The 13,493-nt window shown below is 47.1% G+C and overlaps 1 protein-coding gene across 1 annotated transcript; it reads right to left on the reverse strand.

Moving 5' to 3' along the window:
- Positions 1-2,180: 2,180 nt before the first annotated feature.
- Positions 2,181-11,844, reverse strand: LOC311507083 (uncharacterized protein). Its single transcript, XM_084571289.1, has 9 exons — positions 9,282-11,844; positions 7,443-7,504; positions 6,704-6,841; positions 6,393-6,532; positions 6,140-6,308; positions 5,934-6,062; positions 5,216-5,351; positions 4,935-5,102; positions 2,181-4,555 (listed from the first exon to the last, which is right to left on the reverse strand). The coding sequence occupies exons 1-8, from the start codon at positions 11,060-11,062 to the stop codon at positions 4,955-4,957; spliced, it is 2,703 nt and encodes a 900-aa protein (XP_084427415.1). The 5' UTR covers positions 11,063-11,844; the 3' UTR covers positions 2,181-4,555; positions 4,935-4,954.
- Positions 11,845-13,493: the final 1,649 nt, after the last annotated feature.

Below are 13,493 nucleotides of genomic sequence, written 5' to 3' on the forward strand. Positions count from 1 at the left end.
CAACCCGCCGACCAATAGCGACACTTGACACGCTTCGTCAACTGCAGAGTTATCAGATATTATCAGCGTTGCGTATTTAAAGTCACTTCCTCCTGATGCATCAAAGCAGCAGCATGTTGCTGCTTGGTGCAGTAGTTCACAACCTAAGGGCCAAGCCCCTCTGAATGGTCAGCAGGTAAATATAAGAGGTCATCAGTGATTGAAGAAGAAAAAAATCATTTCTCATTTGTCGGGTGTCCTAAACTCACTGTTTTTGTGTTTATATGCTAAGTCTTGATAAATAAAACGAGTGGTAAAGTATTTCTAAAATATTGTCTCATTAAAATCTGTTAGCCACATCCACTGTATCCTTCAACACCTGAGCAGTGTCATGGTTCTCAAATATAATGTTTTCAGAATTTCTTTATGCAGATCGACATGAAACCATAAAGAAACATCTGTTCACAGAAATATAATCTATTTTCATTTTAAACATGATTCTCTGGAGACACTTGAACTTATTGAGCCAGAAAGAATTCTTAATTAAGAGTATATCATAACTATCATTCTTTTTATTACACTTTACATTTGTTACGTGTTTTCATCTTACTTTGTCCTGACCAACCTCTGAGGCTCAGTTGTTGAGGCTGGCTCCAACAGTTAATCAACCCCATAGACTTCCATGTTAAGTGAAACAACAACACTTCTTCCTATTAATAAGCTTGAAGAATAAAGTTGTCCTGAGGTGTCTCTAGGTAAGGTGGGTGGGTGCTTTCAAGAAACCTCCAAGCCGACGTTCCTCTAATGTCCAACAACATGCTCGCTCCACAGGTGAGTCAATATCCACAGATCTCTGTGTTAAAATGTCCAAACTTAAGGCAGAAATAAACATGTTTACAGCCAGAGAGAAAAAATGTTTTGGTCTCTATAATGTCTCTATTCGTGTCAACTGTACAGGACAGATTAGGGGAGTTAAGGCTCTTTTAGAGTACTGTGGGACACAGGCACTGTAACTTACGCACATAGTCAACGCCGGTGCGAGCCATTTATACCTGTGTGCTCGTCAATCTGGCCCGCTCTGTAAAAACGCCAGTCGGGTTCATTTTTGTTTCTACTTCCTGCTTCACTTTCAACAATGGCAACTGAAATTTTCGCCGAAATTTCGCCAACGACGAGTCATACAAATGCTTGCATCTCTGAACCTCCTCAGCTAACCTTTACTCGATGTGTTCCATCTTTATTGATTAAAAAACAATCAATTTGAAAACTGCGGATATGGAGAAGCACCCGGAAAAACTAAAGCGGAAACACGCTACTACCAAGCGGACCGATCGCAGCTCTTGCAGGTCTGTGTTGTCGCCGTAGCTTCTGCGTCAACTAAACGCAGAAGTCTAAACTGCCCATTAGGTGGAGTCAGGCACTGCCAAGATGGAGTCGGCCAGAGAAGCCACACTGAGCTTTAGAACCGCTCATGAAAGGCTCATCCATCATTTTATAGTCTTAATTCAATGATGCACTGATAGGAGAGCACTTTTAATTTCGTTGTACTTGTGCCAATGGCAATAAAGACCTATTCTATTCACTATTCAAAACTCCCCACTGTGAACTTTTATGCTTATTAAAATGTTCCAACTAATTTACCAGTTAATATAAAACATGAGTTTAAGGAAAAAGTGTAGATACAGTTTACTTCCCTTGTATTCAGCTGCTGCAATGGAGGTCTTATTTTTTAAGTTAGTTGGAAAAAATAAATTTAATTTTGACAAACCTCAGGTGTGAATAGTGAACTAATCAAATTTGTCAAACCACCAGGAATTATTTATGGCACCTTATACTTCTTTCTAAAGCGCTCCGAAATTTAAATTAACTAATGTTCGTCGGGTGTGTATTTAATTCTGTCTCCGCAGTTTACATCGGTAACAATATAATTAAATAAAAAGTATTTAGAAATATCTAATTCTCAACATTTTGAAAATGTAAGCAGATAAAAAATGTGAGATTCATTTCACAACCTGAATATTTTAAATAAACTTCTAATTGAATTTTGTTTCTAACTTCCTGTGAAGCTTCATTAAAAACAAAATGTTTTTAATTAAAAGGAGAAGCCTGAATAATATTCAGCGTGAAAGTGAAATGACGATCTAAATCAGGAACGCACCTGATCGATAAGATTATTGACCACGCAGAGAGCATCGGTCCAACACTCTGTTTTATTAACAGGTGACTGCACACACACCACAGATTCCTCCACAACAATATGTGCAGATTTAAAGTCCCACGTTCACTGTTTGACATCATGGAAGAGTCCCCGCAGGGCGCTCAGCTCCCAGCTCCAGTGTTCCCAGTGTCCGCCGGGACAGAACCCAGACCCAGCGTCTGAATCAGAGGTCCAGTTTGTTCCAGTGTCTGCTTGTCTGTCGTGACGTCAAGTTATAGTTCAGCAGTCGTCACAGTAAACCTCCTCCTCCTCCTCCTTCTTTTTCTGCTCTTATTTTTTGGTAATGTTTCTGACAGTCAGAGCGTCGGTCGCCTCCAGGATCCTGAACTTATTCTCGCTCACACAGTGCAAAAAAAAACAAACATCAAACAAAAAAAACAAACATAAACAACAATTCTCATTTATTTGATTCATTCCTCTGAACTAACGTCAATCAGCTGATTCATTCATTCATCCTTCACTGTCAGCTCGCCAAATTAAAAGCCGCTGTGTGCTTCAAACATGTGAAACCTACATTTCTACACCAGAATCTAAAACGTCCACGCCCACCATGTGCTGTGATTGGTCAGCTGTGCAAAGGTGTGGAAGTGGGCGGGGCCTGACCTTCAGTTCAGGCATCACCCCGCCACAAACGCCGAAAGGTATAACTGTTCACAACAGCTATTAACACCTTGACTGTAAACGTGTTTGGGCAAATCTTTAAGCGGGATAAATTATTCTGAAGCTTGTAAACAAACGATAACGCAACGGTTCCTATAATTAAAAGCTTCCGCATAAAACACAAACAACACATCAGCTCAGATTTCTCCGAGAGCTCCGACGACTCAACGCGAAGCAACGCTGAGAACCGAGTCCGGCAGGAGACAAACAATCTACAATCAGAAGGTCTGTTTTGAAAAAGTGTCGTAAACCAGCCGCCACTTTCTGAAACGTCAGCTGGCCGGTTCGTGTTCGGGGCTTAAGGTCGCCACGGAAACAGCTTCAGTTCCTGGAACTTTCAGGGGAAACAAAAATTCCTCCATTTTTAACAAAGGCGGCTAATGCTAATGCTAACTAGCGACAACAAAATGACCATCTCATCAGAGACAATCAGGCCCGCTGTAAGAAGTCGTACCAAAGTTGCAGAATATCGGACTCCGTCTTTGAGTTTAGCCTGTGACGATCCGTCTGATAATCAGCACTAACGGGAGAGGTAATCAGCGCTGAGCGGCGATCCAGTGTGGAGCTGTACAGCAGGTCAAAGTTCAACAAGCAGCAAACAGCTGAACTCAGAGACTCATTAACGAATCAGACAGAACATTTTTAGAAACAGCAGCTTCCGTTCGGCTCTGATCAAACCGGACGACTTCATTAAAAACGTCTGCAGCTTTAACTCGAAGCAAACATCTTAGTTTCATCCGTTTCTTCTGTTAAAGATCAGTTTTCCGGCTCCTGTTTACAAACTGAAAAACGAACCTTGAAACCAACACGCCTGAACAGATGGCCGACAGGATGCCATTAAAATGAACTGAAAGCTCCACAACAGAAACTAAACAGACCTTGAGTTCATACTGTTCAGTAATTTTCACTGAAAACGTTTCAGTGTCTTCACGGGAGCAGAGCCCCGATTCTGAATTCTGCTCCATGAAGACACAGAAACAGCTTCACACCGAGACCAGATCTACTGTGGACCGTGGTGAGACGTCAATACGAGACTTCTCAGCTCAGGCTGCAGTGAAAGAACATTTTTATCGTCAAGTAATCAGCTGATCGATTAATCATTTATCCCATAAAACAGGAAGAAAGAAAAAAAAAAAAAAGTAAATCACAACATGAGATTTAAGAGCCGTGATGCTCTGGTCTGATTATTAAAGCAGCAGATGGATTCTCTTGTTTGACTGATTCTCTTTTGAAATGTGCCGTTTAAATTAAAGCAGCAACTGATCGCTTCACTGCCGATTAATCTGCTGATTAGTTTTTTTAATTGCTGAAACGTGAAAACAGCTTCCAGGTTTCTACTGATCCTCCGGTGCGTTTACCGACTCTGACCCCGCTGTCTGAAGGTAAACCTTTAAAAAGTGCTTCTCCTCAAGAACCCCGGAGGCGACCGTTCTTTCTTGTACACGTCCGAGCGCCCGCCGCCCTTTCCCTCAGTCAACCTGCTCGGCGATGACATCAACAGAGAGGCGGAGTCTCCACATCCCCTGCCCCTCCCCTTTCGGCTTCCCCGTGAGCCAATCGGAGAGCCCGGAGGAGGGCGGATCATCTGAAACCCGCCGGATACGCGACTGAGCGGAGGGAGCTGATTGGCTGCAGTCTGAGAGTCCAGTGTGAATGATTGAACGTCCTTCAGTCCAGGAAAGAAAGAAAAGAAAAGAACTGGAGGAGGAGAAAAAGAGGGAGAAGAAACAGGAACGGCGAAGGAGAAGAGGGAAATGAAAGAGGCAAGAGGAGAAGTGTAGAGGAAGGGAACAGGAGTAGAAAGAGGAAGAAAGGAGGGAAGAAACAGGCGTAGGAGGAGGAGTAAAAGTGAAAAGCATGAGAAGGAGCAGGGGGAAGAGAGAAAGGAGAAGGAGGGAGGGAGGAGGAAAAGGAGGAGGGGATGAAAATAATGAAAAAAAAAAAAGAGGAAGAAGAAGAAAATGTTTTATTACTGGTTCTGACAGAACCTGATCATTAAATTTTAATAAAACGTTAAAGGACGTCCTGCTCTCGATCAAAGAATCTGACCCACGATAACTTTTTGGCAGATACTCACGCTGCCTCTCGGCTCCAGTGCTACGTTTGAGACTCGACTCCAGGCGGCCCGCTCCGGCCCGAGCCTCGCTCCTTCACCTCCTTCACCTCCTGCAGCTCCTTCAGCGTCGGGCTGATCTCCTCCTCGGGGTCGTAGTAATAAAACTTCCTCAAGTAAGCGATCAGCGGCCTGGGGGGGGAGGAAGGAAGGAGGGGACGAGGACAGACCGAGGTCAGTGTTGTGGGCGGGGTTAGTGACGCCGTGGGCGCGGTCGGAGCGTGAGCACAGGTGAAGGTACGTACGTGGGCAGCGGCAGCTCCTGGATGTGGTCGATTCGGACCAGCTGTCTGATGCAGAAGCGGCAGAGATGCTGCAGAGACTTCACGCTGCTGAACCTGGAGACCGGGTACAGGAGCTGGACGGGGGTCGGAGGCAGACCTGAGGAAGCACACATCGGTTCACTGATCTCATGTTTCTCAACACTTCCTGAAAGGAAGTCCCTGTAAAACTGCACGAAACTGAAAAAGGTTCACAGAGGAAGTGAAAATATGAAACTAATATGAAACTATTATTATCACGAAGCTGAGAATTAACTTCAGATTAGGGAAACTTTTGTTAAATCTTCAGAGAAATTTACATTTACAGAAATAAATCTGAAACATTCATTCACTCTGAAATGGAGTTAGCGTCCACATATTTTTGACCATGTTGTGAACTGGCCAAGGGAGGAAAGGCAATTTAAATTTCCCGGCCAATGGTATGTGTAGCTGTCTAAAGTTATTTGGAAAAGTATGTGGACGTCTGAACCTTGCAGATCTAAAGGAGGCGTCCGCATATTTTTGGTAACACAAAGTTTACCTCGCTTTCGTATTTTTCAGGCGAATTTTAAACATCTTTTATATTTGTTTTTAGATAAAAGCAGTAGAAAATCAACCAAACTGATTTGTCCAGGTGACCCTGAACGGAGACAGATTGACAGACAGGTGAGGACAGAGTGCAAGCTGATTGGCTGGCTTGTACCTGGGACTCGGGAGCGCAGGAAGTAGAGGAACTTTCCGTTCTTGGAGTGCATGATGGCTCTTTCTATAAACTCCACCACAGAGTGACAGCGGTCCTCGAACTTTGGGTGACACCACAGACTGAACGTTCCTGAAAGCAGAAGACCACGTGAGCTGGAGCGCACAGTGTGTGTGTGTTTTAGATGTATGTGTGTGTGTGCGTGTTACCTCTATAGTGCTCCATGCGTGTGTGGTGTGTGACTCCCTGCGACCTGAAGCTCAGACTCAGGATGTATCGAGGGTCTGAACTGTCTCGCACCAGGAACGACCCGTCCGGTTTCCCCTTCAGCTTCATCTCTGCGTCCTCCCAGTTCATCGGGCCCCAGTACCAGCCGCACTAGAAACACACAAGCACAAAGGTTAGCTCCACCCTGACTACACCATCCACACAGGACTCAGGTCCTCCAGACTCCGGCCCCACCTTCTCTAGCTCTCGGAGGCTGGTGGCGAAGCTGCCGGCGTCGGGTCGACTGAGGGGGCAGCGGGGGGCGAGCCGCGGAGGGAGATGCTGCCCGTCTGGGCGCAGGGGGACGGGACGGGGTAGACCTCGCAGGAACGTGTCTGGGCAACACAGAGAGATCAGTCAGTCGAGGTAAATACTTCACAGGGAACAAAGAAAGGATCCAGAACTGAAATGAAACTCAAGTTGATTTAAGTTTCTACAGTTTTAAAATTAAACTGAATATCTTCAATGTGTGTGTGTGTGTGTGTGTGTGTGTGTGTGTGTGTCACCGTTGAGGCTCAGGCTGTGCTGGATGGTGCTGAGCGAAGGCGGCAGGGCCAGCGGTCGGGGAGGCAGAGACTGCATGGAAGCCCCCACGCTGCGCTCCATGAAGGGCCCCTGCTGCTGCAGGGGGCCGCCGAAATCGTCTGGAGGCAAACAAGACACAAACGGAGGATGTTCACCAAAACCTAAAACCGAACGGAGACGAAAAACAAAAGCGGCGGCCGGCTGCGAGCGTTCCTTAGACCCACAACGCGCTAAAGTCAGAGCGTATGCGAGAGACAGCGCGTGCCGAACCGAAGAGAAGTGAAAACAGGAAGCGAAAAAGAAAAACAAGAAGAAGAAGAAGAAGAAGAAGAAGTAAAGTACCGAGAAGACTGAGGCTCCGTCTGGGTGGAGGAGGAGGAGTAGGGGGGTGGAGAGAGTTCCCCCCCCTGCGAGAAATATCCACATCGACCAGAGAGACCGTCTCACCTGAACAGGCGGAGACAGAGGAGACACGAGTGTTAGAGGAGCGAGGAAATGTTAGTTCAGAGGGGAGAGGGCGAGCAAAATGTACAGTCTTGTGGCAGAGGCCGGAGCAGAAGCTGAGAGGAAGAGTTCAACGCCTCATCAATAAGCAGTTAGACCGCAGAGCAGAGAGTCGCTGGTCCCTGAAAACAACCTGAGAGACAACAGTCACACAAAGTCAGGGAAATACACCACACACACACACACACACACACACACTTCAAGCTGAGGACTTACCGGTGAAAGCTGGAGTGAAGGGCACCGGAGAGAAGGCACTGTGAGGTCTGGAAACCTGCAGCCTGGAGACACCAACAGCAGCACCTTCATCATTATCATCATCATCGCAATCACTTGCCTTGTTATAGTTTTATAACAAGGAACGTAAAGTTTTGCACCTCTCCCCGCTAACTTTCCTGATTTCCACACATATTCCACATCTTCTCGACTATAACTTCAGTCGGCTTGCATGGATTAGCCGCACCGTGATCCCAAAACAGCGCTGAACTTTTAATTGAAACCTCACCCGACCCAACAGACGACTGATCACCACGTCTTTGCTGCACTCGTGGCACGCCTCTTGTGTAAAATGCTCATTATCTGTAGGACTATTACCAAATTTGAAATGAGGCTAGGTAAGACGTGAAGCCGCGGTCCCATTGTGTCTTCCAGTCCACGCCGCCAAGATACGGCCATTTTGAAGGCAAATATTATTGAAAACATTTAATTAGGCGGACATAAAATCCTTCTTTTTAACTTTAAAACTTCTCACACATGTGCAATAGCATTACACCACAAGGTGGAAAAACTCCAAAACAGCAGTTTGACACCAGTCTATGCAATAGTTTACAATTCAATCCGTGCAATATTTTTATCCTATTCTATTTCATTATTTATCTTTTATAAGCTACTCTTTTTGCTCTTGTTATTTTTTATTCTGCCTTTTCTGTAAGCTGTTGTAAACTGTTGTTTCCCCATTGCGGGACTAATAAAGGTTTTTCTTATTCTTTTTCAGTGTATTCAGTGAGATCAGTGTATTCAAAAAAGAGAAAAAACATGTCTGAACTCTGGATAGTTCAAGAGCAGTTTTACATTTACTTTGGTTATGATTTTTTTAGGCGTTTTAGGCAAAAATTACAGGAATTTCTGGAGGTTAAAGGTGCCAGTAAACAGACTTCATGAATGCAGAAGTTACCGTGAAGTTACCACTCATGAGTGTTTAGTAACGCTTGTTTCTGCAGTTAAAAGTATTGCTGACCATCATCATCATTTATTTTGAGACCTGCACAGATACCTTCAGTTTCCGTGGTTACCAGCAGGTGACACCGTGAGGGCGAGCAGCGACGACGTCGCCGTCTCACCTGAGCCACCTACCCACCTACCCGCCCCGCCCCGCTAAAAATCCAAACTCTGTTGCCGTGGAGACGAGCTCCATCTCATCACAGAGAAGTTGAGTGAGGTGTTGCTATGGATACGCCTCTCCATTTCTCTCTCTCTCTCTCTCTCTCTCTTTTTCTCTTTGAGGATGCCGATCGCCATGACAACAGTTGCAGGAAAAGTTGGAAGTCTGAAGTTTGTTGGATCGGAGATCAGAGGTGACCTGAGACAGGTGCTTCGTCGCAGAGCAGCACGTGAAGCTTTAACAATCGAGATGAGACAAACAAACAAACGATCAAACAGCTGATCGGGCGTTTTCTCTGACCAATCAGAGGCTGTTTGGTTTCATTAATGAGCACTGATTGATCGGAACTTCTCAGACGACTGATCAACACCCATTTAAATGTCTTTAGGTGGAACAACCTTCTCAGTTAAACTCATAAACTTTCCGATTATGTGCCAGCGGATTCAACAAATGTTTTCTCTGACAATCGTTTAAGTGATTTACAGTCTGATTTTCTTTGTCTCATCATCAATAAACACTGAGGTTATCTTAAATGATCAGTCGGCGCTTTTGTTTACAAAGCGAACGTGACACACACAGCTGTCAGACGTGTTCCTGTTATTCTGTCAAAGCTGCTCTCAACTCTTTTTGAAACCCTCGACCGTCTGTTGTCATGCCGACAAGCATCCAGGACTCACCTGCTGCCGTCCTGGTCCGTGTTGCTGCAGTTGGACCCCCACACGTCAAGCAGGCTGCCCCCGGACGAGGTGGACGACGCGAGGGACGGCCTCTTGTCCAGCAGGCCCCCCGAACCCCCGCTGGAGCTCTTGGTTCTAAACAGCTTGCTGAGCCGGACCTTCAGGGACCCCCCTTTCCTGGACTTCCCCCGCGGCGTCTTCTCGCCCTCCCTCACCCCTCCCAACGCCCCCTCCAAGACGACAAGCGGGGAGGCGGACCGCCCCACTCCCCCCGAGGCCATGCCGAGTTTGGGGGTGGTGGCCCGGCTCTGGGGCTGGGAGCGGGACTGGTGCTGATGCTGCGGCCGGGTACTCGGGTCAGGGCTGGAGGAAGCGAGGGGGTCAGGGGAGACTTGGAGTCCGCCGAGGGCTCCTGCAGCGTGGTGGGCCTGCGGATGGACAGGAGGGTACGGACAGGTGGTGGAGGCGCTGATGGGGGAAAGGGGGTCTACACAGGACGGGAGGGACACTGCAGCACCCAGGACGGCCAGCGAGGACCGGCAGCTCTGGTCAGTGCAGACCCCCGCCTCCTCTGCCAGTCTGTGGACCTGGCGCATCAGACCGCTCAGAGTCCCGCTAGAGAACACAGACCCTGCACCCCCAGGTGTCCCAACTTCCCCCACTCTATCTCCTTTCTCAGTGTCCCCCACGTCTTGTCCATCTCTTCCCCCTCCTTGCCCCAGTCCTCCCACCTCCTCGGACCCCAAGCCTTCCAGGACCAGTAGGGCGTCACTGGTCTCACTAGGGTCCTCGCCTGGCCCCATACCCCCCGTCCCTGAAGCCAGGACACTGTGGCAGGAGCAGCGAGGGAGCGGGAGCACCATGTCCTCTCCCCGGCCTCCCTCTCTCCCCTCGCCCAGCTGACCCAGCCTCTGGGCAAGAGCCAGGACGGAGTCCTCGCCCCCGGAGGAGCAGTTCTTCCTGGGCTCCAGCAGGCCCAGACGCAAGGCTTGGTCCAGCAGGCCTGGGGGCCATTTAGCCAGTCGGTCTGTCAGCAGTCGGTGTCTGTGGCACATGACGGACTCCGACTCAGACTCCAGAGCCGGGACGCCCTGCTGAGGACTCTGAGGGCTGTCAGAGCCTTTGGACAGTCTGAGGACAGGGTGCCACTGTAGGAGCTGCAGCGGCTGGTTTTCCTCTGCAGAGGGGATGCAGTGTGAGTTCTGGTCCTTCCCGCCTCCAGGCCCGGGGCCGGCTGTTGTGCTACCAGGACCGGTCCCCGATCCTGGGTCCAGCTGCTGTCTCTGTCTCTCTGCCTCTTCCTGGAGGAAGCCTGGGGGTGGCTGCTCCAGCCCGCACTCCAAGATCCTGTCTCCGGACCGCAGCAGGTTCTGAAACACCATCAGCTGCGCCCTCGACCCGTGGCCCCCCGAGCCGTGTCCGTGCTGTACCGGGAAGTCCACAAACCGCTGGGCAGCAACGGCGAAGTCCTCGGAAGGCGGAGGTGACAGCGGCGCCTCGGAGCCCGGCGCGGCCTGCGTCAACACCAGCCCGCTCTCCAGCTCGCCTTTTCCGGGGAGCGGCGAGCTGTAGTGCGGGGATGCTGAGCCGAGGCCTGCCGAGGGGCCGCTGGAGTCCAGATCAAACCCGCCGCCCCGGTGCCCCAGCACGGCTTTGACGGGGCCGAACCCACCGCCTCCGGACATCAGGTCCTCGGGCTCATCCAGCCGGTCGTATTCTGCCGCGGACACGAGCCGCATCAGAACGAAGTCCGGGGACATTTCTTGCTGCGCGTCATTCATGGCGGCGGGCTAACGTTAGCTGCTCGGCTACAGCTCCGCTCTTACATAACAGCCACATAAATAAACAGCTGCGGAGCTAACGGCGGCTAGCTGCTGCATCTCCCCGCAGAGCTACCCGGGCAGCCCGACGGAGCTCCGACCCGCGGCCATGTGAAGTCCGGACCGGTTCGCGACGGTAACGGCTCCGCTGAACGACGTCAAAACATGTACGGGCATGAGAAACCCGCCCCCGGTGTCGCCACTCCGTTAGCTGTTAGCCTCCTACCGACTCATCCTCCGGTCAGACAACATGGATGTGATGATGAGGAGGGAGGAGGAGGAGGAGGAGGGGGGGGGCTGCGCAGGCGGCATCAACAATCGATCAGTGCTGACTGATCAACGAGGCTCGAAACGGAAACAACCCCGTCAGCTGAACACTTCCCGGAACCGGGGAGCCTCTTCCTGCACAGGGTCCGACATTATTACTATGATTGTTTGTTGTATTGTGCAGTAAACTTAACTTTGTTTTTATTTTATTGTGTGTCATCACGTAGTTTATGTTTCTTATTTTATAATTTCGCATTTTAATTTTATTTTTTATGTACTTTACGTAAAATTTTATTTAATTGGTTGATTTATTAGTAGTAGTATTTATGTATTTTTATTTTATTTTGTAATGATATAAATTTCCGCTCTCGTTGTCTGTGACAAACATAAGCTCCACTTCCTGAACTATTTGTCCGGATATTAAGACTTCATGTCGCGCTCTTGTTCAGTGCTGACTCTGCTGGTCACTGAAACTGAACTGTGTGACTTTAAAAAAATAAATAAAATATTTGTGTCTAAATTTTCAAAACGTAATTTTTCGCTGCGAGCAGGGTTCGAACCTGCGCGGGGAAACCCCATTGGATTTCAAGTCCAACGCCTTAACCACTCGGCCATCACAGCGCCTGGAACCACATGCGTAATTAATGCGCAGTTAAAATGTCTCGAAGTATTTCTGTTATTAATATTTATTTTTCGGTTTCTTCGCTGATTTTTTGGACATCTGATTTGAAATTAAATGTTTTCGCTATAGTTACGGCCGCCAGAGAGAGACTTGCTATTGTTTCAGCGGTTTTGTAAGCTTAATCCACACACGCAAGCTTGTCAAGCGAGCCGCGATCGGATTTTTCTTGCGCGTCTATTTGTTTACTTACGGTACGGGTTCTGAGACAGGCCAAAATGCTGACTGAAAAAAAAAAAAAAAAAAAACTTTATTCGGTGGATTCTGATTCAAACGTTAAAACTCCGGTTTTCTTTATATGTTACCACGATTGCTGATTTTCTGATTTTAATTCACAACATCTCTCTCTATTACTGTACAACATTTCTAGTCATTTTAATGTAGAATTTGGAATAAAAATATGAACAAACAGTCATAAATCCCTTTCCTTCATAGCTTTGCTAAAAGATTGGCTTGATTGCTATTCACAGTGACCCTTGCTATTACTGTACAACGGCTCAGGTCATTTTACTGTAGAATTTGGAAGAAAATCAATGAGAGTCACTCAAGCTAAAGGCGTTCTAACATTTCAATTCCGCATTTTCAAACAGTCATAAAGCCCTTTCCTTCATAGGTTTGCTCAAATTTTGACTTGATTACTATTCACAGTGACCTTTGCTATGACTGTACAATAGCTCAAGTCATTTTACTGTAGAATTTGGAAGAAAATCAATGATAAAGTCACCCAACATAAAGGCGTTCTGACAGTTCAATTTCTCATTTTCTAACACTCATAAAACTCTTTCCTTCATAGGTTTGTTCAAATTTTGTTTTGATTGTTGTCCACAGTGACCCTGCCTACTGCTGGACAATAGCTCAACTTATTTTACTGTAGAATTTGAAAGAAAATCAATGACAAAGTTACTCAAGCTAAAGGCGTTCTAATAGTTCAATTCCTCATATTCAAACAGTCATAAAACTCTTTCCTTTATAGGTTTGCTCAGATTTTGGCTTGATTCTAGTTCACAGTGACTCTGGCTACTACGTGACAATAGCTCAACTCTTTTTGCTGCAGAATTTGGAAGAAAATCAATGACAAAGTCACTCAAGCCAAAGGCGTTCTGACAGTTCAATTCCTCATTTTCAAACATTCATAAAACTCTTTCCTTCATAGGTTTGCTCAAATTTTGACTTGATTACTATTCACAGTGACCTTGGCTATTACTGTACAATAGCTCAAGTAATTTTACAGTGGAATTTGAAAGAAAATCAATGACAAAGTCACTCAAGCTAAAGGCGTTCTAATAGTTCAATTCCTTATTTTCTAACACTCATAAAACTCTTTCCTTCATAGGTTTGCCCAGATTTTGGCTTGATTCTAGTTCACAGTGACTCTGACTACTGCTGGACAGTCGCTCAATTCTTTTTACTGCAGAATTTGGAAGAAAATCAATGACAAAGTCACTC

This window comes from Chelon labrosus (assembly GCF_963514085.1).
Source record: "Chelon labrosus genome assembly, chromosome: 21".
NCBI classification, from domain to species: Eukaryota; Metazoa; Chordata; class Actinopteri; order Mugiliformes; family Mugilidae; genus Chelon; species Chelon labrosus.

Excerpts from the sequence above, each read along its gene's own strand:
- LOC311507083 (XM_084571289.1), bottom strand. The coding sequence starts at position 11,062 with ATGAATGACGCGCAGCAAGAAATGTCCCCGGACTTCGTTCTGATGCGG. Across the intron at positions 5,352-5,933 it reads CCTGCGCTCCCGAGTCCCAG|GTCTGCCTCCGACCCCCGTC; the intron begins GTACAAGCCAGC and ends GTGCTTCCTCAG. Across the intron at positions 5,103-5,215 it reads CAGGAGCTGCCGCTGCCCAC|GCCGCTGATCGCTTACTTGA; the intron begins GTACGTACCTTC and ends CTCCCCCCCCAG.